General features: G+C 39.0%; 1 protein-coding gene across 50 annotated transcripts in view; it reads left to right on the top strand.

Moving 5' to 3' along the window:
* Nucleotides 1–26,762, top strand: part of LOC109422269 (dystonin) — a 707,557-nt gene that overhangs the window by 605,062 nt on the left and 75,733 nt on the right. For 44 of the 50 annotated variants that reach the window (XM_062860152.1, XM_062860156.1, XM_062860154.1 and 41 more), the window contains one exon: nucleotides 17,702–17,874. The exons of 5 other annotated variants lie outside the window; for them this stretch is intronic. In XM_062860152.1, the coding sequence (XP_062716136.1) occupies nucleotides 17,702–17,874 (173 nt within the window). Of the gene's footprint in view, nucleotides 1–17,358; nucleotides 17,579–17,701; nucleotides 17,875–26,762 lie in introns of all 50 variants that reach the window. One more of the 50 variants, XM_062860159.1, reaches the window with a different exon arrangement.

Below are 26,762 nucleotides of genomic sequence, written 5' to 3'. Positions count from 1 at the left end.
CTTTATAGTCCTATAACTTTTTAACCGTTTGACCTATTTTAAATTTTTTAGCTTGCTTTTGTAGATATTTTTATTGCCTATCTTTGTCCTGAACAAACTTTTCATCCAAGTAGTCATTTTTATGATACTTTTCACCAAAAACTGCCAAAATATACCTTAAAACTTGATTTTTTTCATGCAAAATTGGAGTTTTTGACGATTATTCGCAATTTCTTACTCCTAACCAGATACTTAGCCTCATATTTAGGGATATGGAACACATTGGAGGATTTTTTTTTTTAATTTTTTTTCTCGCATTTCGAACATGAACATATTTTTTGATTCAGAACACTCCAAAAACTGAAGTTTAAGACTTCCATATGATTATAGAGATTATTTTTTTCACTTTGAGCCCGAAACTAAGCATGAAAACTATTGAAATTTTGCCAAAATTCTGATTTTTCCAATAAAATACGTGTTTCTGAACGGTTTTTGGTATTTATCTATTTTGAAACGTTTTTTTTAAAGGTACAGTTTATTCACAGCATTCTTAGGCAACAAAAATATCTACAAAAGCAAGCTAAAAAAATTAAAATTGGTCAAACGGTTGAAAAGTTATAGGACTCTAAAGTTGAAAATTTTTGTAAAAGGAAGAAAAAAATGAATTAAATCTTCAAAAACTCATATTTTGCGTGACTTTGGAAAAAAATGATGTTCTACGAGTTTATTTAAAATTTAATTTGTGAGAAATTCATAAAAAAAGATTGAAAATCGGTTGAAAAATGAGAAAGTTTTGGCACTTGAAGTGAAAACACCTTTTTATTACTCGAAAATTCGACTTTGAAGCGATTGCGCGACCTTTAAATCTCAATATTTTTGGCTTAAACTCAGAGGTTTCTCTTTTTGTGTCATTTGAATCCAAAAGAGCATACGAATTCCGGGTTTCAACAACTTTTGAAAAATATGCCGCAGCCTACTCCACACCTATCTCCGTCTCTGACGTGCTCAGAACAACTTTTCATGAATAAAAAAAATATTTTAAAAAATGTCTCGATTTTGTCAGGTGCCCGATTTTGTCAGCCCAAAATGCTACCAGGGGCTGACAAAATCGGGTCCTTCCTGTATATGAAATAGATATGCATGTAGATTGTAGAAGTTCGGTTATCATTTTTTGTATGATTGTATAAAAATGACACAACAAATAATGGTTGGATAAGAGATTCAAACATTAAGGGCGGACGGGACGGTCGGTGAAATATCCGCCATTGCTCTGTTGCTACTAAGATGGTAATCTCAGATTCTACTTCATATTTTGCAACAAAAACCTATCACTGTGTATGCTCACTTGCAGTGCATATGCTGATTGTTTTTCAGCATCTTCAGTGCGATAGAACTCGAGATTACCATCTTCAAAATCGCGAGGCAAATTGTTAGAAAGAGAGGCAAGATAGGAAAAATAACACGGTGTCCCGTTTCACCTTAAGTGCTCAATAGCACTTTCATAATCTCGTTATCAAAATATGGTCATTCACAGTTTAGTAGTCAATGTTACTACTACACTGCAACCAACACTAATTGGATCACAACACGTAGACACGGATGACACGTGCTTCCCTGCGCAGTAGAACGGCGACACTCAATGTTTATAGTTGGCAAGCGAGAGACAAGGCATTGTGAGAATGAGTATCCAACCATTGATAGCTTCCCTAGCTAGCTGATCACAGCTGATTTCCCTTTCCACTTGCGAGTAATTAAGAGTTCCTCTCAGTGAAGAAAACATATGTTCTGATTGCCTCGGTATCTTCCAGTTTCGAGCTCGATATGAAATTGGAAATGTGAAAGTCATCCTCTTTGAGTGCTAGATTCGATGAGCATTGTAGCAGTCTAATGGCATTTGTAGCCAATCGTTCAATAGGCACTCAAACGTGTCTCGACGAACTTAATGTAGCCCGCGAACAGATTTACGGCAAATTAAATAACCGTCACTTTTCGAGTGACCTTCGAAAAAACACATCAGATCAGCATTTCGGTTCGTTTGAACTTAAACGAAAAAAAAATAAAGACGCGACATTATTGGGATGGGACGGGACGCCATCAAGGCACCACTCCGACAAAGATGGTGGTGACGCATGGTCCTTGATGGTAGTAGCTACAAGCTGAGAAAATTTCACTTTCACACTCACATCTCATACGACTTTTCCGTACTCCGGCGGCGACCGCGGGATTGACGTTGGACGATCGTCACCGGTTTCGTATCGTTTTCGCGCTATGGCTTGGATGGCTTGTAAACAGAATTTTAAAAATAATTTCGATGAGGGTGAAATGAGTGTGAAATGCGTGATTGACGAAAAGGTTCGATTTAATGTAGAATTTGTTCCGAGATGGCTCCAAAATCAGTTTTTTTTTATTTTGATTATAGTGTTGTCTGAACCTCATCAAATCTTGTTGGATTTGAAAACAGTACTTGGGTACTCATCAGCTTTGAATCATTGAAGTGGGTTCTTTTAACACGTACGTCCCCAACCCCCATTTCGACGAAAATTTCAAAATTCAAATGGCTGGTTCTCAGTCATTTTTCAACGGATTTTAAAAATTTTTGCACCAATCGATCACAAATTCCTTCTAGTTTTAAGAACCGGAGCGGTCATGGTTCCGGAATTATTCCGGGGAGTCGTGGGGTAACCTCCTTATCGCTCATGGTGGCCACATTGTAACGTTAGCTAAAACCTCACATGCAGCATACCAATCTTCATGATTTTGCAAAACAGGAACTCTAGAAGGTATTTCGAGACTTTCTGGAGATAATGGCCACTCGGAGATACTCCGGGAACCTGGTTCCCCCGGGGAAGTGGCCAGTTCGTGATTTTTTTCTAAACCCTATCTTGCGACATATCATTCTTCATGATTTTGCAAAACAGGAACTCTAGAAGGTATTTCGAGACTTTCTGGAGATAATGGCCACTATCGGAGTTACTCCGGGAACCTGGTGCCCCAGGGAAGTGGCCAGTTCGTGATTTTTTTCTGAACCCTGTCTTGCGACATATCATTCTTCATGATCTTGCAAAACAAGAACTCTAGAATGCATTTCGAGACTTTCTGGAGATAATGGCCACTATCGGAGATACTCCGGGAACCTGGTTCTCCCGGGGAAGTAGTCAGTTCGTGATTTTTTTCTGAACCCTATCTTGCGAGATATCATTCTTCATGATTTTGCAAAACAAGAACTCTTGAAAATATTTTGAGACTTTCTGGAAATATTGGCCACTATCAGAGAGACTCCGGGAATCTGAGCCCCCGAGGAAGTGACCAGTTCATGTTTTTTTCTGAACCCTGAATTATTTTGCGGAACAAGAACTTTAGAATGCGTTTCGAGACTTTTGGACATATTGGCCACTATCGGAGATACTTCGGGAACATGGTGCCCCCGGGGAAGTGGTTAGTTCGTGATTTTTTTCTGAACCCTATCTTGCGACATATCACTCTTCATGATCTTGCAAAACAAGAACTCTTGAAGATATTTCGAGACTTTTTGAACATATTGGCCACTACTGGAGGAATTCCGGGAGCCTGGTGCCTCCGGGGAAATGGCCAGTTCATGATTTTTTTTTTCAGAACCCTGTTCTGCGACATATCATTCTTCATGATTTTGCAAAACAAGAACTCGAGAATGCATTTCGAGACTTTCTGGACATATTGACCCCTATCGGAGATACACCGGGCACCTGGTGTCCGCAGGGATGTGGCCAGTTCGTGATTTTTTCTGAACCCTGTATTGCTACATATCATTCTTCATTATTTTGCGGAACAAGAACTTTAGAATGCGTTTCGAGACTTTTGGACATATTGGCCACTATCGGAGATATTCCGGGAACCTGGTGCCCCCAGGAAAGTGGCCAGTTCATGATTTTTTTTTTCTAGACCCTGTCTTGCGACACAGCATTCTTCATGATTTTGCAAAACATGGTCTCTAGAATGCATTTCTAGACTTTCTAGAAATATTGGCCACAATTGAATGTACTGCGGGAACCTGGTACCCCCGGTGAAGTGGCTAGTTCGTGTTTTTTTCCTGAATACTGGCTTCTGACATATCATTCTTCATGATTATGCAAAACAAGAACTCTAGGATGTATTTCTAGACTTACTGGACATATTGGCCACTATCGGAGGTACTCCGGGAGCCTGGTGCCCCCGAGGAAGTGGTCAGGTTGTGATTTATTTTCTGAATACTGTCTTGCGAGGTATCACTCTTCATGATTTTGCAAAACAAGAACTCCTGAAGATATTTCGAGACTTTTTGAACATATTGGCCACTACTGGAGGAATTCCGGGAGCCTGGTGCCCCCGGGGAAATGGCCAGTTCATGATTGTTTTTCAGAACCCTGTTTTGCGACATATCATTTCTTCATGATTTTGCAAAATAAGAACTCTGGGAGATATTTCAAGACTTTCTGGACATATTGGCAACTAACAGAGGTACTCTTTCCGGAACTTGGTTTCCCCTGACCAGTGTTTTTTTCTGATAACGTTCCTGCGACATACCACTTCATGATTTTGTAAAACAAGAACTCTTGAGAACATTTCAAGACTTTTGGACTTATAGACCATTATTAGAGATTCTTCGAGAACCTCGTGCGACATCAATCTTCATGATTTTGCATAACAGAACAATTTGGTCATATCGGTCACTGCCAGAGGTACATCAGCAACCTGATTTCCTTGGGGAAGTGGACTATTTGATTTTTTTTTTTAACAAATACAGGGTCAGGGATTCTCGTATGAGTTTCCCGGAAATACGTCCAGGACTTTTTCTTGACGTTTTTATGTGATTCTGAAATGTCTTCTACTGGTCATTTATGAATTTGCAAAACAAGAACTCTAGAAGACGTTTCGAAACTTTTTGGTCGTTTCGGGATTTTTTTTTTCTGAACCCTGTCTTGCGACACATTTCATGGGATTATTCTTTGAAACTTTTGGAGATTCCTCTAAAAGTGGTTCGGAGATTACACAAGGAGTTTCTTTTGGAATTCCTCCAAACATGTTTCTGGGATTACACCTCAATGGATTTCGCTTTATTATCTTTTAGAATTCGTAAGAAGTATTTTTGTAGGGATTCCTCAAGGAATTACTTATGGGGCTATTTTACCATTTCTTATGGAATTCTTCAATTTTATTCTTTGGAATGCTTCCAGAAATACTTTGAGGATTCTTCAACGGGTATTATGGGATTTTTGTATGTAATCTATGTAATGTATGTAATCTATTGATTACTCTGGGAAAGTACTCGGGGAACCTGTTTCCCCACAGGGAAGTGGTCAGTTCGGGGTTTTTTTTCTGGACCCTTGCGACATATCAATCATCATCATTCTGCACAACAAAAACTGTAGAATGCATTTTGTATTTTTTTGGACATATTGGTCATTACCAGAGGTACAGGGGATAGACAAAATGATCGGGACAGGCAAAATTTTCACTTTCCAAAAAATGTTCAACTAGCTGTAACTTTCGAAAAGTGCATCAAATATTCTCAAATTTTTACTGTAAGTTCTTCAACTAGTTGTGTGCCAGTGAACAAAATTTGGAAAAGATCGGACAATTCTTCACGAAGTTATAAAGATTTTTGAAAAAGATAAAATTATCCGATAGTTAAATTTGAGTTGTTATATCTCCGGATTCAATGAACCGATTGCATTGGAATTTTGACCATTCATGACTTATATAATGAACTCAAGAAAACATTTGACATAACTTGAAATTTTTAACAAGAGACAAAATTATAGCGATTTTATTTTTTTCACGATTTTTTAGTAAATTGGTCTATTTTTAATATGCATCCCATTACTTTTTCAATTTATTGGCGGCTATGTTGTTACTTTCCTTCAAATCGCATTTATATATAAGGCAATTAGAGGGAAACTAAATGAACTATAATTTGCATCTTGAATTTTGAAACGATGTCGATGTTTTGGATAATATGGTGTTTTATTAGAAAAATAATCTAATCGTTATAATTTTCTTCCGTGTTAAGAATATTTAGTTAAGCCAATGGATTTTCATAGCTCATTATATAAGTCATAAATGGTTAAAATTTCATTGCATTCGGTTCATTGAATCCGGAGATATAACAGCTCAAAGTTGGCTATCGGATAATTTTACCTTTTTCAAAAATCTTTATAACTTAGTGAAGAGTTGTCCGATTCTTTCCAAATTTTGTCCACTGATACACAACTAGTTGAGGAACTTACAGTAAAAATTTGAGAATAGTTGATGCACTTTTCGAAAAAATACAGCTAATTGAACATTTTTTGAAAAGTGAAAATTTTGCCTGTCCCGATCATTTTGTCTATCCCCTGTAGGTACTCAGGAAACCTTGCCGGAATCGACTCGTTTGGGATTCTCGGGAGAAGCTTTTAGTGTAAACCTAGTAGGAAATCTTGGAGAAATTCCAGAGACGATTTTGGAGGAAATTCAACAGAAGCATTTGCAGAAATCTAAGAATAAGGGCAAGGATGAAAAGTACTCTAGAAGAAACTAGGAATCCTGACAGGAAGTCCTGGAAGAACCTCAAAAGGAACTCCTGCAGAAATTCATGGAAAAATCTCAGAAGGATTCCTTGGAAGAATACCAAAAGGACCTCTTCTATGAATCACAGATGGAACTTCAAAATGGATAGAATTTCCCTTTTATTGAAAAAATCCCAAGCAGAAATTCTGTGGGAACTCATGTAGAAGTTTCAAAAGGAATTATTGAAGAAAAAAATCCTGGAACAATTATCATAGGAGCTTTCGAAGAAAACGCCGGGGGAACTCTTACAGGAATATCCAAATAATAATCTGGGTGAATTTCAGAAGGAACTCCTGGAGCAATTTCAGAAAGTAAAACGCAGAGATCATTCTTCGAAAAAATATATCAATTCCTGGCGGAGGAATTTAAAAATTGGCACCTGGGTCAATCCTAGAAGCAGTTCCTGGAAAATTCACAGACGTCAAACATTATTTTAGGTGTCCAAATAAGAACTTCACACCGAAATCCAAAAGATAACCTAATCCTTGGAGGAATCCCAGAGAGAAACTCAGTAGGGAAAACAAAAAAGTAATTTTGGATAATATCTAGAAATCTGGATATCTGGAAATGTATATCTGGATATGGATATCTGGAAATATCAAGAAACTACATGTAAATATCCCAATCGTCGAAATATCCTGAAAGTACTTTTGGAGGTAATCTGAGGAACTGTTTGGAAGAATTTCATAAGAATTCCTAAAGATAAACTCTTTGAAGAACCTCTAAAAAAATACTTACTTCAAATTCAGAACATAATCGAGCGAAGTCCAACGAGATATCCCACAAACCCTAAGGAATTATTTGTGTTAACTGTAAACCGCTTGAGGAGGAAAAATTATGATTATTGATGTGTCGAAAAACAAGAATTAGAAAATTTTCACAATTTGGCCTCTTATCAGAAAACAGGCTCCTGAAGGACTCGCCAATATGTCCAAAGTTGTTGTATTGATATGTCATAAAACCAGGGTCAAAAAAGTATCTCGAAGTATCTCCTGATTGTGGCTAACATGATAAAAATACCTTAGATATCTTCTAGAGTTCTTGTTTTGCAATATTATGACGGTTGAAATGTTACAAGACCGTTTTCAAAATAACGAACTGGTGGCTCCCTTGGAATAATCAGGTTCTCTGAGCTCCTCTGATAGTGGTCTGTATATAAAAAAATTCTCCAAAAGTTTCCTACAGTTCTTGTTTTGCAAAATCAAGAAGATTGATATGTATGTCGCAAAACGGGCTTCAGAGGGAATCAAAAATTGGTCACTTCCTCGGAGAATCAAGTTCCAGAAGTAACCTTAATAGTGGCCAATATTTCCAAAAAGTCTTGAAATGTCTTCTAGAGTTCCTATCATGCGAAATGATGAAGATTGAAATGTTGCAAGACCGGATTCTGAAAAAAAATCACGAACTGGCGGTTTCCCCGGGGGAGCCAAGTTCCTCTGCTGCTGGCCAGTATATCCAAAAAGTATCCAAATGTCTTCTATTGATATGTCGCCAGACTGGCTTCAGAAATAATCACAAACAGGCCACTTCCCCGGGGGCACCAGGTTCCTGGAATACCTTTGATAGTGGTCAAGATATTCAAAAATCAATTCTGTGGCAAGACATACAAAAAACACGAACTGGCCACTTTCCCGGGGGCACCAGGTTCCCGGAGTCCCTCTGATAGTGGCCAATATGTCCAGAAAGTCTCTAAATACATTCTAGAGTTCTTGTTTTGCAAAATCATGAAGAATGATATGTCGCAATACAGGATTCAGAAAAAAATCACGGACTGGCCACTTCCCTAGGGACACCAGGTTCCCGGTGTATCTCCGATAGTGGCCAATATGTCCAGAAAGTCTAGAAATACCTTCTAGAGTTCTGTTTTTGCAAAATCATGAAGAATGATATGTCGCAATACAGGGTTCAGAAAAAAACACGAACTGGCCACTTCCCCGGGAGCACCAGGTTCCCGGAGTCCCTCTGATAGTGGCCAATATTTCCAGAAAATCTCAAAATATTTTCAAAGGTTCTTGTTTTGCAAAATCATGAAGAATGATATGTCGTAAGATAGGGTTCAGAAAAAAATCACGAACTGGCCATTTCCTCGGGGGTACCAAGTTCCCGGAGTATCTCCGATAGTGGCCAATATGTCCAGAAAGTCTAGAAATGCATCCTAGAGTTCTTGTTTTGCAAAATCATGAAGAATGATATGTCAGAAGACAGTATTCAGAAAAAAATAACACGAACTGGCCACTTCACTGGGGGAACCAGGCTCCCGGAGTATCTCCGATAGTGGCCATTATCTCCAGAAAGTCTCGAAATGCATTCTGGAGTTCTTGTTTTGCAAAATCATGAAGAATGATATATCAGAAGACAGTATTCAGAAAAAAAAACACGAACTGGCCACTTCACCGGGGGCACCAGGTTCCCGCAGTACATTCAATTGTGGCCAATATTTCTAGGGAGTCTAGAAATGCATTCTAGAGTTCATGTTTTTCAAAATCATGGAGAATGATGTGTCGCAAGACAGGGTCTAGAAAAAAAAATCACGAACTGGCCACTTTCCCGGGGGCACCAGGTTCTCGGAGTATCTCCGATAGTGGCCAATATGTCCAGAAAGTCTAGAAATGCATCCTAGAGTTCTTGTTTTGCAAAATCATGAAGAATGATATGTCAGAAGACAGTATTCATAAAAAAAAATACGAACAGGCCACTTCAATGGGGGAACCAGGTTCCCGGAGTATCTCCGATAGTGGCCATTATCTCCAGAAAGTCTCAAAATATCTTCAATAGTTCTTCGTTTGCAAAATCATGAAGAATGATATGTCGCAAGATAGGGTTCAGAAAAAAAAACACGAACTGGCCACTTCCCCGGAGTATCTCCGATAGTGGCCATTATCTCCAGAAAGTCTCGAAATACCTTCTAGAGTTTCTGTTTTGCAAAATCATGAAGAATGATATGTCGCAAGATAGGGTTCAGAAAAAAATCACGAACTGGCCACTTCCCCGGGGGAACCAGGTTCCCGGAGTATCTCCGAGTGGCCATTATCTCCAGAAAGTCTCGAAATACCTTCTAGAGTTCCTGTTTTGCAAAATCATGAAGATTGGTATGCTGCATGTGAGGTTTTAGCTATATATATAAACGGCGCGTTTCATACCGATGTCTCCATATGCTTAAGCCAGGTTGTAGCAAGGTGTGTTATTCGATGTTCTCGCAGATCTTCTAACAGTTTTTTCGCAGTTCTCCTTGCTCGCAGATGTGCGATTCATCACAACGGTTATGCAACCGCTGCTGTCCACGAGATGGAAAATTTACGTCCGGAAGGATACATTTTCTCTTTGACGACGACGACGACGACAAAATGCTACGGGTAGGGAACCCGAGCAGGGATGAATAACTGCCACATAACTGGAACATACCAAAGTCAGGTATCATACCAAGACAAGGTATTGGTCGGTTATCCAGGTATTGAAAATAACTTATTTTGGTATTTTGTAGGTATTAATGCAATACCATAACGAGTTATTGGTTTGGTGTGGAGGACTGCTTGAGGTATTATTCGATTATGGAAAAATCAATATTTGTATGGAAAAACCGCCGATTATTATTTAGGTATTGCCATACCTGATGTCATTATTCACGCGTTATGCACAGAATACACATCAGTTATTATTTTAGGTATTTTACCTCTTATGCAGGGCTACTTAATACCTCATCCAGGTTGTAGGTAGTCGGTTTTCCATACCTGTGTTAGTTATTCTTCAGCAATTTTCTCCCGCTCGGGAATCGCGCCAATTGGGCGGTGGCTTCTATATTCGTCTGTTTTCCACTAAAACTCAGTCAAATTTGAACCAATTGACACAACTTTTGGAATGTGGTGAGATAGGTATAGTATCTACCCGTGTACAACATTTCAAGTCAATTGGTTCAAAATTGACTGAGTTATAGTGGAAAACAGACGAAAATAGAAGCCACCGCCCAAGTAGCGCGATACCCTACGTCCTGTTTTTTTTTTGGCTTTTCGTTTGAACGTACATTGAACGATACCTAATTGATGGTGATGATGGAGAGGCGCTAAAGGTGCCACAAACATCAATATGTATTGCGATATGACTGACGCTGGCAGACAGAGGTCTTGTTTGGTAAACGATTGACTGAAGCACTGGGAATATCGATTATCTCATTTTTTACTAGCGGCGTACCCAAATTTTACTTGTCTTTATCTGTCTTGCAGTTCCACACAGTAAGCATAATATTTAGAAATGGTGCAATTTCACCCGTTAGTAATGACTCAACAACCATATACATATAAGACAATTGATTGGCATGTAGGGTAAACGTAGCAATATGATTGGAAGTTGAGCTTCTTGAAGTAATTTAGTTATATAAAATTAAAACTTTCACAGTTTCAATATAGAAATATCCTGATTTTTCCTTGCTTTTCCAAAATCTATTAGCAGAGAAATATCTCAGCTAAAAATTGTAGAAGTGCTCATTAGGGATCTGGTATCAGTAGATCGACTCTAGAGGCATGTTCTCCCTCATTTGGGAAATTTGTGCCATCGGCATGAACACGAGCCTATTTATCATTTACCTGATGGAGAAGGGAAGGAAAAATGATAGGACAGGTAAGGGAATAGGATCGTCAAACACGCAAAAGCGTACCACAATGGGTTCACATAGCGACCTGAAAAGGACACTGTAATAACGCATAAGCGTACCACAATGGGTTCAAACAGCGCCCTGAGAAGGGCACTGCGAACACGCATAAAGCGTACAAAAAGCCTATAGCTCTTTATCACAGCGGGTCAAGAACAGCAGAACATCCTGAAGATTCAGGTTTCTGAAGTCATTTTTACTTAATAAGTGTTTTCCAAGTACTCGGAAACGCAGCTGCGCAAAAACTGGACAGTTACATATTAAATGATACGAAGTTCCATAATCGAATTCACAGCTATCACAGGCAAATGAATCAGCTTGCTGAATATTCGCCATGTGATAGCTGAGTCGGCAGTGGCCAGTTAATGCTTTGACCAGGATGCTGCAATTCTGCTTTGACAGATTTGTTAGATACTTTGCAACCCCAAGAGATGGCTCAGTACAATACAATTTTGTTTGACGACATGACTCCAAACTATTCCAGTATTGTTTGTGCTGAGTGGCAGCCCAGGTATCAATCTGAAGCTTTACCTAACACTTGGATACCGGAATAGCTGGCTCAGGACCAATGAAACCATGTGATGCTCCAGTGCGAGCTAACTCATCAGCCAATTCATTTCCAGCGATGGAAGAATGGCCAGGTACCCATACAAGGTGAACAGCGTTTGCTGAATTCAGCTCCTCGATTTGAGCTCGACAAGCGATAACTATCTTCGACCTGAAGTTGGCCGAAGCAAGTGCATTAATAGCAGCCTGGCTATCTGAACAGAAGTATATTACTTTGCCCATTACGTGCTGCTGAAGTGCTGATTGCACTCCGCACATAAGAGCAAAGATTTCGGCCTGAAAAACGGTGCAGTGTCTACCAAGTGAGTAAGACTGATACAGCCTTAGCTCACGAGAATAAACACCAGCACCTGCTCGACCTTCGAGAAGGGAGCCATCAGTGTAACATACGATGCCGTCTAAAATACTTCTCTCCAGATAACCAGATGTCCACTCTTCCCGGGAAGGGAAATTCGTGGAAAATGTCTTATACGGAAAATTACAAGCAATTGTAAGATCACTTGGAGCAAGGACAACTTTGTCCCAATTCACCAAAAGTGGAAACAACGAGGTGTGTGTTGAACTGCGGTTCACAGGAGTTTCCTCTAGTAAACCGAGTACCCATAGGCGGTAAGTGCAAGAAAGTGCTTCTTATTTGAGATGAATGTGTAGTGGGGCAACGTCAAAGAGAACTTCAAGCGCTGCCGTAGGATTTGAAGAGAACGCTCCAGACATCGCCATTAAGCACATCCTTTGGAGATGGCCTAACTTTGATTGGACCGTTCTCACTTCGCCCTTCTGCCACCACACAAGACATCCATAGGCCAATATTGGACGAACAACAGTTGTGTAAATCCATTTGATACACTTGGATTTTAACCCCCAAGTTGTACCAAAGGTTTGCCGGCATTGCCCGAAGGCCAAACAAGCTTTCTTGATTCTGAACTCAACATGAGGTGTCCAGGAAAGCTTGGAATCAAGAATAACTCCAACGTTCTTCACCTGTTCAGTCACATTGATTTCAGAATCAAAGAGACGTAAAGGTCGAACACCATTACGGTTTCGCTTTTCCGTGAAAAGAACAATAGATGTTTTACTCGGATTTACCGAAAGGCCATATTGGCGACACCAACCCTCAACTACCTGAAGAGCGTTAGTGCTGATGCACATACCGACTAACAATGTTAGGTAGACGTCGGCAAAACCATAAGTAGGAAAACCGCTATTATTGAGTTGCCTCAATAGCGTATCTGCTACGAGATTCCACAAAAGTGGTCATAAGACTCCCCCTTGGGGGCATCCACAAACACTCAATTTCCTAATCGCCGCTTGACGCAATGTCGCGAAGAGATGTCGGTTTTTGAGCATTTGGTGAATCCAATTGGAAATCATTGGAGATATACCATGACCCCGTGCGGCTTCCAATATGGCACCGAAACGCACGTTGTCAAAGGCACCCTCGATATCTAAGAAAACACCCAAGCAGGATTGCTTTTCAGCGAATGGCTTCTAGATATCGTAAACAACTTTGTGTAAAAGAGTCACAGTGGACTTTTCAGATTGGTAAGCATGTTGGTTCACATGAAGAGGCACATTGGCCAGATGAACATCACGGATGTGATGATCGACAATGCGTTCTAAGCATTGCAGAAGAAAAGAGGTCAAACTGATAGGTCTGAAGCTCTTTGCTTCTTCATACGACGCACGACCCACTTTCGGAATAAACTTTACAGTAATATCCCGTCAGGATTTGGGAATATACCCTGTAGCAAAACTGTAAACAAGTAGTTTTTTCAAAACATGTTTGAATTAATCAAATCCCTTCTGAAGCAAAATACGATAAATCCCATCTGCCCCAGGAGATTTGAAAGGAGCAAAGCTATTAAGTGCCCATCCAATCGATTCTAAAGTTATGATACTCCGAGCCGAAGCTAAAGAATCATAACTACAAGAAAAGACATCAGGTTCATCCCATGATGTAATATCCACACATCCGGGGAAGTGTGTACTGAATAAACATTCCAAAACTTTCTCATCAGAGGAAGTCAGATCGCCATTTGGCAAACGAAGTTCGTTCACTTGAAAATCCTTACATTTTGCAAGGATTTTGTTCAACCGGCTGGCTTCACTCAGACTGGAATCATTTGTACAAAGGTTTTTCCAGCCGGATCGTTCAGCAGACTGAAGAGCTTTCTGGTAGGCCTGTTCCAACTCTTTCTACATTGTTTCCTGAGCTTCGCCAGATCAGAGTTCCATCAAGGGGTTCCTCTTGTGGTCTTCACAGACCGCAGAGGGCAAGCTTCTTCAAAAGCTTCCATGATGAAGGCCGTTGTAGTATCAACGGCATCATCTAAATCACTTGAAGTGTCAATGGATGGTGAGTATCCTTGAAATTTGGCTGCAACCAAATCGGGGTAAAGTGATCCCAGTTTGTTGACCGGGGATTCCTGAAACGCAATGTTTGCGAAGTAACATTCACATGTTCAAAAAAGATGTAGCGATGGTCAGATAAAGATTCTTCATCTGACACATGCCAATTGGTCAGCTCGTGGTGACTAATTCTGCTAGAACAAAGCGTTATGTCTAACTTTTCCTCTCTAGTAGATACCATGAAGGTTGGGCGGTTGCCTATGTTAAGTAATCCAAGATCTCTACTACTTAAGTATTCCATCAAACTGGAGCCTCTCAAATTGATGTCTGAGCTGCCCCAGATTATATGGTGAGTATTAGCATCACTACCAAGAATTAGCGGAAGGCCTTTTGAAGTACAGTATGCAATGACTTGCTTGAAAGCATCCGTAGGGGATGGTTCATCATGCGGTAAATAAACCGAACAATAAACGTATTTCCTGTTGAGGTTTCCAACAGATACGTGGATTGTGATAGCACATATGTACATCTCTAGTAGTTAGTTCAGAGATGAGTGTAGCAACGATTGCGTTGTTGACAAGCACACATGCTCGAGGCATGACACGCGAGTTTGCCATATTCTTTTTTTCTGAAAGTAGCAAACACCGGATTCACAAGGTTTCCTAGATAGAAATTCCCTTTACGAAAGTAAGGTTCTTGGCTTAACGCCACTTGGGCTGTACCATTTTGCATAAGTCTGCAAAGATTGATCGTTGCTGTTCTTTTGTGCTGAAGATTGATCTGAGCTATCCTAACCATAGCCACTATTCAAACTAGGCAAGATTAAACTCTTAACAATCACAACACAAAAAAGAACAGCAACAATACAGCCAGATCGGTATCGATTTGAAAGCGCCAAAGGCGAGGATGCACAGAATACCCTGTGTAAAACGCATAATGCGAAACCATATAGGTGAACATTTAAATTAATTAATAACATCTTCATAATCCCGCCCTTATTCAGCCTCAAGTATGAGATTGAAGAAAGGCAGCTGATTGTCTCGGAGAAACACAAGGTCCACCGCGCTATTACAACGGTTAGCACAGTAAGGGCTACATACTGTGGAGGGTGACCTGGTACTCCACAGGCTCCGTTTGCGATTAGGTTTTTATAAGACCCACTAATCATTCATTCCTAGGCACGGTAAGCATAAAGCCGCAAAACACCTTGAATTAGGGGTCACTTGATTAGTGGACTCCTACCACTGGAACAGGCGGTCCGTAGTGCTATTCTTAGCCTGCTGAACCAACCTCTACCGACACTACACAGCTATCTAAGCTGATCGGGAAAAGAAGTTAATATTTGTGATCAACTTCATACGGGTCCGAAAAGCCGTATCTACCCTAACCTTCCATTCTATACTCTATCCTACACTCTGCCCTACTCTACCCATCTTTTGAGAAAATTTCCAGCTTTGATCAATTGAATAGAAGGTTTATATTTGTATTGACAACTCTGCCTATGTTTTCGCAAATTATTAACCAATGTCAAGATTTTGGGGATACATATTTATTTCACATCGTGACAATATGTAATCTTTGCAGCAGCGTTTGCGCCATCTAGTGAACCAAGCACAAATCATATTGACCACTATGAACAAGGTATGCAGGTGATGAACAACTTCTCAGAAGTCAGAACTTATCAAAATTTTATTCTCATGTGTAGGCAACCTGAGCTGTTTTGAAAACATTACATTTTTCCTGTATATTCATGATCTTGGCTTATTCACAAAACGTTTGAAAACAGCAAATTTTTGGGATGTATGCCAGTTTTCTTATGAAAATGACAGGCTTATGCTTGCACCGTTGTTTGGCAGTTGTCAGATGTTTCAGATTTTCTTTAAAGGGCACCAAAAACCATTTTGATACAAAGAGTTCATTCAAATATTACATAACGCAAAATTCGCCAATTTTAGATCCCCTCCCTCCCCAACGTAACATTTTTTTGTTTGGGAATTTTGTCTAAACCGTAACACAGCTCTAAATAGATCCCCTCCCTTCCCCTATGCGTTCCGTAATATTTGAACGAACCCAAAGCAGTTCTCAATATCAGCCAAATATAATAGTTATGATTGCCTAAAAAAATTACAAAATCGCTCAAACTATACCACGTCTAAAGGCAGGGTTGGGTATTAGAGGATTTATAGCACTGATCTTTTGAAGTTTGAAGAAATATTAACTGCTACGACGGAAATCCACTCTTAAGATAATTCTGCCAATCATACGTAACGTGTAGCACAAACGCAAATGAAAAGTATTAGATATCATTTTTCTAACACCCTGACTTCTAACAATCTTTTTCTACGGTCAGCATCAGCACTCAGTGCATGAAACACATTTCATAATCCACAGGTTCCCAACCGGTGGTCCGCGGCCCCCTGGGGGGCCGTAAAGCTAGTCAGGGGGGCCGCGATGTTATCAAAAAAATGTTAAATTTTTATTCTATTTTGCAAATTATACCAATTTTGAATTTTGCAAACCTCCACCTTAGGCACAACTTGAGGAATAAATTTTCAGTATAAAACGCCTTTAGTAGTAAATTTTTTCGGCTACGACTCAAATTTAATGTTTATGGCATCATTGTTTACGAAATGTGAGTGTCGAATCAAAAAAACGTCGAAAATCCCTCGCAGAGTAAATTTCTGGCTACGTCACTGTACCCAAAAAAATCGGGTTCGTTTATTTAATTCATATTTTATCTAAAAATTTTCATTGGGCCCCAAATGTTTTGACAATTCTTAAAGGGGGTCGCCACCTGAAAAAGGTTGGGAACCCCAATCTATAACTGTCGAATGAAGACGCACGGTACTTTTTCATCCGACTGGAATTAGTTGAATCCCATTGTATCACTTTGAACCGACACGAATCGACTTGCGAATTGAAACACAGAACACGGAAGATATGCAGAAAAGGAACGATTTAATTGATCTTAATTGCACCACATTCTGCCGGCTTATTCCCACTTGACATGCGATGCAATCCCGAAACAAGGGGGCCCGCTCCAATATGGAAGGGTTTTCCCGCGCTATTCATTGGACGGCTCTCGTTTGTTGCTCGATTGCCATCTGTTTGGTGTGGGAATAGGTTGGTCGGAGTTGATGCCACTATCCTATATACGTACGAAAATACGTACTTCATCACAAAACTGAAAAGCGTAGAAAAAAACAACTTTCTCAAGGTTGAGAAAAAGTAAAATTTACGCGCGGAAAAACCAATCCTAGCGATGCAGCAAAACTTTCAGTTTCATCAGCAGCAGCTACAGTAGTAAATGAAACAGAAATCGGACTCGATCGCTGAAATATTACTGAAGTGATTCCCGAACACGCGAGGAAAGCAAGCCGCCAACAACGTCCACAGCACAGAATGTCGTCGCAGAAGAGACGTCTCCGCCGGAGGCACGAGGAAACCGTTTATGAATATGATTTTTCCTACGAGTTCAGGGTAATTTTCCGCATAAATCAAGATTATTAACGACGGCGTGTTCTTTCGCGCCCGACTCTGACACGTATGTACCTACCTAGATTCTAATGGTTTGCTATATGTTTTTTTTTTGTACGCTAACAGCGCTTTGCCGAAAGTCTCCAGAAGCCGCTTCGAACCTATCGGATGGAGTTCAATCTTGGCGGCCGTCCGGTGAGCAGCAGCAGCAACAACGCCAACGGCACCGGCACCGGCACCGACGACGGTTTCCGGGAAATTACGGAGGACGTCTACACCAGCACCTACTCGGCTACGCAGTAAGTACCCTTTTAAAATATAGTTCGAATCAGTGATCGATACGGTTTTCAAGCTTCCTGGGTCAATCCCATTTTGGATCGTGGATTGATTCATTGCTGCTGCTCGCACTTTGGTTGGTGTCGGAGCATCAACGAACGTTAACACTAGCAACGGCACTTGAGACGATATGAGCGGGAAAATGGACTGTTTAGTGTTCAAGCCCGAAGGGCAGAATCTCTTGAGAGCTTCTGAGTAAAGTCTTGGGAAGTGATAAGTATTGTTGAGTGTTTTAAATGCTAGAAACATCTGTTCAATGTGAAGCAGTGGGGTTTCATTTTCTGTTCCTGCTGTCTTATAGTGATTGATGGGATCAAAAAGAATGATCAGAATCGGTGTTAGTATGAGTTACCAATTGGCTAAGACCTGCTGCTAGAAGTGGGGCATCGAGATATCGAGGAGCACTCTCCAAATGAAATCTTACCATTGAAATCTGACCTAAAATTATGCCACCGACTCGCAAAATAAAATGAGAGTCAATCTCTTCTAGGTTTGAAATCTGTTGTCCGAATATTGACCGACCATTTGTCCAAAATTTTACCCCAAAGATTTTGCAGCTATTTCTCCTCCCTGATTTCCTACTGGGACTCATGTAAGAGTTTTCTTCTGGATTCCCTTTTGAAAATCTCATGGGATTTTATTTTCAATCCCTAGAAATCCCACCAGAGCAAATGTAACGCCAATCATTTAAACGGAAGTCGTTTCAATACATAGTCGGGCATACGCATGTGAAACGTTGACAAAAGTACTAGGATCCATTCCTAGGGTCGTTCCAAAGGGGTTTACAAGAGTTTTAAGGGTTTCTGAGGCGTTTCAAATGGGCTCCAGGGATTTATAGTTTTAGGGAGTTTTAGATGCTGGGAACCTCCTCAAACCCCTGAAACACTCATGGAATGAGTCTGGAAACCCTATAAAAACTTCCTTAAATATCACTGGAACGCCCATGGAAACTCCTGAGACCTCCTGAATCTCTCTAGAATTACCATGGAACCTCTAGAATTACCTCTGAAAACCTCTGAAATACCCCTGAAACCTCATGAGACCCTCTGCTGGCTGCACGCGCCCTGGTGATGTGATATATTTGAGGCGGAGAGTTCAAACGCGTTTTCGTCTACCTTAACTCTACTTCATTTTTGTACAGAAAATATACATTGAGATAACTATAGACTGTTTCAGAAATTATAAATACACTTTGTTTAGTAAATTAAATGAACTGTTACAATGATTTTAACCTACTTCTTTCAGAGTATAGCATAATATACTCCATATTTTTATGTTTCCTTTCAAAGGTGTTGATATCTTAAAGAATAGTCGAGTTCTCTAACAAATAACTAAATTTTTCAAATTTGCATTTGCACAAAGGTGTTTTTTAATGATTTCAACATTATTTATCACTAAATACCAAACATTATCTAAATTTTTATCACATTCGCTTTCTCAACAAGTTGTCTAAGGAATGCCTTGATCAAAATTTGGGAAAAATCGATAAAGGCATTTCCACAACATTTTTTCGGAGATCAAGTTTCTCATTTTTTAAGGTTTTCTACGGAACATAAGAACTACCACACAGTTTCTGAACTTTCCTGAACGCATTTGATCTAAACAAACTTATTTTTTCAGCTCATTCGATCCTTCAGATGGCAAAGCTTGTCATACCATAAAAACGAATGCAGTAAGCAGTAATTAAGACATTCGTTTGCTTAACGTTTGTTGCTACTGGTGTTGTTGAGAAATTTGAAACACAAATTTTTGTTTTGAGAAGGCCCGTAATGGTGGTTCTTGATCAAATATTCCAGTAAAACTTACTATTACCAATCGAGAAATATCTTTTATTATCGATACAGCAATTTTTATTGTGTTTGGAAATTCAATATTTTATCTGTGAGATTTTTTTCTTTACTATTATGCTACATTTTTTGACCACTTTGTGCAACTTTAAATTTTGATCATCTCGTTTACAGAGCCCTATTTTTTAACTTTTACCAGAAACATCAACAAAATTGGTATTATTTGCTTCGTTAGCATGTTCACTATTAGAGCTAGAAGAAACTTTTTTGGATAATGTGCTCAAAATGAAATGGCAGGTTATCGTTAGTGTATTTATAATTTCTGAAACAGTCTATATACTAGAGGTAAATATTCGTGAACATTTACCTATTGATGAAAACTCTTTTCATTAACCCTTTGAAGTCGGTTTTTTTCCGAACGTTATTATAGAGTTTTTCCTGTAGTTTTAGTGCTCATCAGCACGTTGGCAAAGGGTAGAATATGATTCAGAATATTTTTTCTGGATATCCTAGGTCATTCAAAGTGTTCTTGAGTTTAGATCCAAGTTCACGCGTGTAACGGTAACTTCTTTCATTATACTACGCTATGATTTGTAATCAATCATGCCTAGTAAGCCTTCTGAAAGTTCAATAGACAGTATCGAATCAGTCGGGATATCCTAGGTCATCCAAACTGTTCCTGAGTTCAGATGCTAAAGCCTACGGGTGTAACGGTGACATTTTTCATTATACAAAGTTACGATTTGTAATCTATCATGTCCAGTAAGTCTTCTGAAAGTTCAATAGACAGTATCAGACCAGTTGGAATATCCTAGGTCATCCAAACTGCTCGTGAGTTTAGATCCTAAAGTCTATGGGTGTAACGGTAACTTCTGTCAGTACACAAAGCTACGATTTGTAATCTATCATGTCCAGTAAGTCTTCTGAATGTTCAATTCAGGTCAAGGTGCGTCGTACAGTAGAGCGAGCTGGTAGTTCATTCTACGCCGCCACACAACGTACTCCTGCACATCATCAAAGACAATCCTAAGCACTCTATGCTCGAACGCTTTAAGTTTGCATGTGCTTCTCGAGTCCAGTCCTGAACCTACTCTCCTAGCGATCGATTTTTAAAAAAATGAGCTCCAGAGCACTTAGGATGATCCAGAAAACCCAAAAATTTCTAAGAATGCCTTGTGACCTTCAACTATGTATTCAGTAAACATGATTGATTACTCTATATAGCCTCAAAATTACTCTATATAGCCTGAAAGAATTTTGATTGAAACGTTAACTGGTAGTTTTTAGTTGTAGAGTAGTTTAGTAATCCTGAAATTTCTCAAAGGTATTTTTGAATGGCTCTTAGTTTCACGGATCTGGGTGGGTTAGATTAGGTAACGAAACTTTTTATAGCACAATCAATGACTACAAGGAAACAGATTTCAAAAAATGAGTTTCATAAGAGTTTGTACGCCCTTAAATATTTCGAAGGTACAGAACAATGCCTACTAGTCTTTGAAGAATGTTAGTAAATATTATTCATTATGTATCATTATTCAATGTAGCAGGCTAGCATTGCAATTGTAGATATAAAGTTATTGTGTACACCATGAAAGATCGGATGATCTACATTATCACAAAATTATCATGGAGTGATTCTTGAGTGTTAAGAAGTTCATGGAACCTATTTGGTTGTGTACCTAAAACGAAATTACCAGTGATTGTTTTTATCAACTAAGCTCAAGAACAGTAAGGAAGATCCATAATATTCTAAAAAATATAGAACAACGCTTATTGTTCCTCAAACTGCTTTGGTAAATACAGTTGATTATGTAACACTACTTAAGGTTGGAGAAGTCGTCATTAATATCATCGTCATCATTGAAATTTCAAAAGCAGTTTCGTCATTCAAACCTTAAATGTTTATAATAAGAATGTATTGTATGTAATACAGATGGAGAATGGAATACAGTGAATACATTTTCAATACAAAAATTCATGTTTTAAACGAGGAACTTTCCTTAACGTAGTGGCAAAAGCTATTACAAATATCACAAAAGTATCCTGAAAATGATTCATGGATTATAGATACAGTTGTATGTCATGTTACAGTTCATTGTAAAAGTAACTACTGTTACCGGCACGGGATAAACTTCAGGACAGTTTGGATGACTCTAAATGTTCCAATGGTTTATAATAATATCTAGTTAACTTCAGGTTGGTTCAGTAACCGCGATTGATTTTGCAACGGTACTCAGAATATCAGATATGGCTACGTTTACTAGTGTAGATCTGAAGTTCTGAACTCCAAGGTAGTTTGGCTGACCTGGAATATCCCTATAGTGTCTCTAAATGGCGTTTGAGATTTCAAGAGCTTCACGGATTCCAGCAGATTACGGAATGCTATTATTAATGGCGAAAACACATAACATTATTCTTGTAGATTTGAAGGACTTCATTACAGAACAGTTTGGACGACCCTGAATGTCCCAAAGGTTTATAATAATATCTATTGGTCCAGTAAGTGTGGTTGATTATGCAGCGTTATTCAGTGTAACAGATATGGCTACTTTTACGAGTGTAGACTTGAAGTTCTGTACTCTAAGGTAGTTTGGCTGACCTGCAATAAATGGCATTTATTTATTTATTGACGTCAATCAGAAGTAGACCGTTTCGTTACATTTTAAACCTAAGCTTATTATATATTGTTTTTACTTAAACTAATTTATATTACGATTTAACATAAATTGTTTTTTCAGTTCTGTTTTTGTCATTGTAAAGTCTATGGTTTGGCAATGTTTATTGTATGTAGACATAATTCGGTTTAAAGGGCCAAATTTTGCGTAATCATTATGATGATGGTTGGTGGAAAAAATGCTACGTTTCCATAGTGGTCTAGAAGAAGCATAAAAGTTTAATTTTGATAAAAGTTCCATCGAGTCAATACGCTTCGAAACCATATCATTAACAAACGATAACATTGCAAATTCTGTATTCTGTAGACTTCAAGAGCTGCACGAGTCCCAGTAGATTATGCAATGCTATTATTTATAGAGAAAACACTGAAGTTCTGCTTGAACATTTAAAGGACTTCACTATAGGACAGTTTTGAACACCTAGAACATCTCAGAATATAAAACACCTTTTGATATTCTTGACGAAGGTTAAATTAATACATATGAACGTAAAACATATCCAAATTAAGTTTGCAGAACAACTGGTATGACAATTATTTCGTTTCTTCAAACTTTATGCTGTTCAGGATGTTCTATATTGTCCATAAAGTCTGAAATACAAATATACTCATTTTTCCTTATTACAGGACTCAATTTGCAATAACTTTGCCGAAGAGATTGTTCTGTTTTATTCAATTTATGACTTTAATCAGCCGTTTTTATGTTGGGGTCATATATGTCCCCTCCGGCTCCAAAGGGGTGAAGACTTGATTAGGTTTGCCATATTCTCATTTCCTCAATTTTCTCTAAATCTTCATACACAGGATTTGTTAATTTTGGAAGTCCTCACAATAGCCAACCATCCTAAAAATCCAAAGCAGAAATTTAGAATTTCTAAGACTCATGAGCGTCACCTAGCGGATAAACCTGAACTCTACTAGGTCATCATCGGATAACACTTGATTTACTGATAAACTTTACTGAAAACGAAATCACTTCTCGAGATATTCGAAAATGTCTAAATTTACTAGCACCACCAAGCGGATAAATCCAGAACCAACTAGTTCATAATCCGTAGAAGAAACTTTTGTATGTCGAACGAATCGTGAGATACAGAAATTATAAAATTTATAAAGCTAACTCGCGCCATCTAGCGGATAAACTTAGAATTAACCAATTCATCCTTAACGTCCAGATCAACTCTTTTATGTAGTCTGATTCACAAGAACCCGAGGTTTATGATTTCTTAGCCTCACTAGCGCCACGTAGCAGTTAAATCCAGATTCAACTAGTTCACCATCGGATGTCCTTATCAATTATCTCGATTACGAAACTCTTCTATGTAGAACTTCTACAGTAGGAGAGTTTCGTAATCGAGAGAATGAATCTTGAGATACAGAAATTTTAATGTTTCCAAGTTGTAAGCCTAATAGATAAACTGATTCATTGTCGGATATCTCTCGATATCTTGATCAACATTTCCTATTCTTGTATGTAGAGCGCTGTCCATAAACTACGTAGACTCAATTTTGCCCATCTCAGACCCCCCTCCCTTCTCGTAGAATTTTTTTTATACAAAATTTTGAAAATTTGTATGAATCGTAGACTTTGGCCAGAACCCCCCGTCCCCCCTCAGAATCTACGTAGTTTGTGGACAGGTCCTAGGCTGATTTTCGAGAGAGAGAAACATGGAACTTCCAAGACTTACGAGCGCTACTTAGCGGAAAAATCAAGAATAAACAAATTCGTCATCGGATAGCTCTCGATGTGATGATGATCAACTATGTATTCTGACTCTCCAGATACAACACTTTTCTAGATTCAGTAGCGTCATCTAGCGAATAAATCCAGAATCCATTAGAAAATAATCGGATAGCTCATCAAGACCAACTTTGTCGAAAGTGAAATTGTTCTGTGTGGTCTGGATCCTAAGATGCACAAATTTATAAGTCCTACCGACGAACCGACGTGACAGTGGTGATTCAAAAGTGTCCCCCCCCCCCAAATTTAACGGTCGACCACCGAAGCGAGCGATCGCTTCTGTCAAATCAGCGCATACGCGAACCGTTTCCTATATGAACACACGGGAGTACGGTGTCAAGCTATCAAATCATCGCGAGCCGTTATAGAGGCGGCGATAGTGTTCGGCTATTTTTCATCATGGCGTCGCGGACAACAAATTTGAATTTATTTGTTCTAGCTGTCACGTCGATTCGTTGTGCTACTAGCGCCATCTAATGGATAAACCTAGAATCAACTTGTTCAGCATCGGATAGTCTGCGATGTGCTGACTAACTTTTCTGAAGTATTCGCAATCAATCCAAGAAAAGGTTGCAACTTGTGCTAAGTACACTACACCAATTACAAAATCGCGATTGTTGTTCACAACATAAGCTCGATGGTATTGGCAAATCTATTGAAGCAAAATGATTCATGCTCACCAGAGCCACCTACCGAAGGAAATATTTATTAATTTGCTCATTATCAAAAAGTATCGGAGAACAACTTTGCCGACGATGCTAGCCCTCCAAAATGTGGTGTATGTCAACAGTAATTGTAAATGTTGTTGATCTAAAAAAATCGTTGGGCGCTAATGAGTTAAATATTCCGCGATGGGTAACTTCTGGAATTCATTATGTGTAGGATTTTCTTTTAAATTCCATTTAGATAATCTTATCGTATTCTTCTATGTAATATTTATTCCTTCTATTGATATTCCTCAAGGGGATCTCGTAGTATTTTTGCGTTCTATAGGAAAACAAAGGATTGATGCACTGTTTGTTTTGTTTCTTATTTTTGTATTTTTTGTTAGAAGTGAGCACCCATGAAAACAAAAAGAACGGAATCAATCGGTGCCGTGATCGCTTGTTTTCGAATAGGTTGAATATGGGGGCATGAGATTACTGATGGCACACATACCCTAATTTCTTGATGCGTGAAATACCTCCAAAATTATTATTATTACTATTTTTTAACGACACTTTACCATTATTGTTGCATTTGTGTCATAATATCTCCAAGAGGTGCTTCCGAAAAACGACCAGGAGTTCATTCTAGGAATCTTCCAAGAGCTCCTTCTGGCAATCCTTCAGGCGTTTCTTCAGAATGTTTTGCCAGGAATCCTGCACGAGTTCCTTCTTAAAATCTTTAAGAATGAAGGATCCTTTAGAAGTTTATGGGTAAGAAGCTTCTACGACCTCTCTCTGGATATTCTTCAGAAGCTTTTTGTGGAAATCGTTTGGGAGTTCTTTTCGAGATTCCTCCTGGAATTTCTTAAAAGATTTACTTCTGAGAATCCTCCAGATGTTCCATTTTTTAAATCCTACAAGTGTCCTTCCTTACAAGCTCTGAGGAGTTTTTTTTTCTGAAAATCATCCGAGATATTCTTATGTGATTTTGGAATCTTTCTGGAGTTTTTTCTAGGAATCTTCCTGAAATTTCTTCTTGGAATCTTAAAGTTTTTTTTCTGGATATCGTTCAGCAGTACCTTACAAATCCTCAGACCATTTTTTTTAAACATTAATCAGGACGAATTCTCGAAGGAATTCCGGATGGGACTTATGTAAGAATCCCTGAAAGAAACTGAAGGAACTCCTGGAAAAATCCCCAGAAGCGATCCATAAACGGATCTGAAATAATCCTCAGAAGCTATTCGTGGAGGAATCCCAAGACGGAATTCTTGTAAGAATCCCCAGATGGCGTGTCTAGATGGATCCACAGATGGTATTCCTTCGATAGAATCTTTCGAATGTGTTTCTGGGGGAATTACTGAAGGTACTCCCAGATAGCATTTCTGGATCCATGCACTACACGAATTTCTAGAGGAATCTCCAGTGTGGTTCTCTAGTGGAATCCCCAGAATAAGTATCTGTAGATATTCCCATGAGGGACACTGTGCAGGAAATACTGTAGAAAACCCCAGAAGGAGTTTCTCCAGGAATGCCCAGCAGGAATTTGTTTAGAAATCTACAACAGGGATTCCTACGGTAATCTTTAGACGAAAATCCACATATGGAGTTCCAGGAGGTAACCATAGATGAAAAGTCTGACGGAATAGACAGATGAAATTCATGGAGGAATTCTCAGAAGGAGTTTCTGAAGCAATCCCTCAAAGGTGTTTGTGGAGCGATTTCAAGAAGAAAAAAAACCTTGAGGAATCCGTAGCAAAAATTGCTGAGGAGTTCCTCAGCATGAATTTTCAAAAGAATCCCCATGGTGTTTTATGGAAGAATCCTCAGAAACAGTTTCTGGACAAATTCGCATAAGGAATATCTAGCAGGAATGTCTGGAGGAATCCCCAGAACGAATCCCCAGATAGAATTTCTCAGTTAACGTTGGAAGTGCTCACAGAACACTACGTTAGCACAAATTTCTCAAATTGAGGAGAACGTGCTTCTGGAGCCGACCTAC

Source organism: Aedes albopictus, chromosome 3 (genome assembly GCF_035046485.1).
Source record: "Aedes albopictus strain Foshan chromosome 3, AalbF5, whole genome shotgun sequence".
In the NCBI taxonomy this organism is placed as follows: domain Eukaryota; kingdom Metazoa; phylum Arthropoda; class Insecta; order Diptera; family Culicidae; genus Aedes; species Aedes albopictus.
The sequence above is the reverse complement of the archived record's forward strand: the minus strand, read 5'-3'. Positions and strand labels throughout refer to the sequence as shown.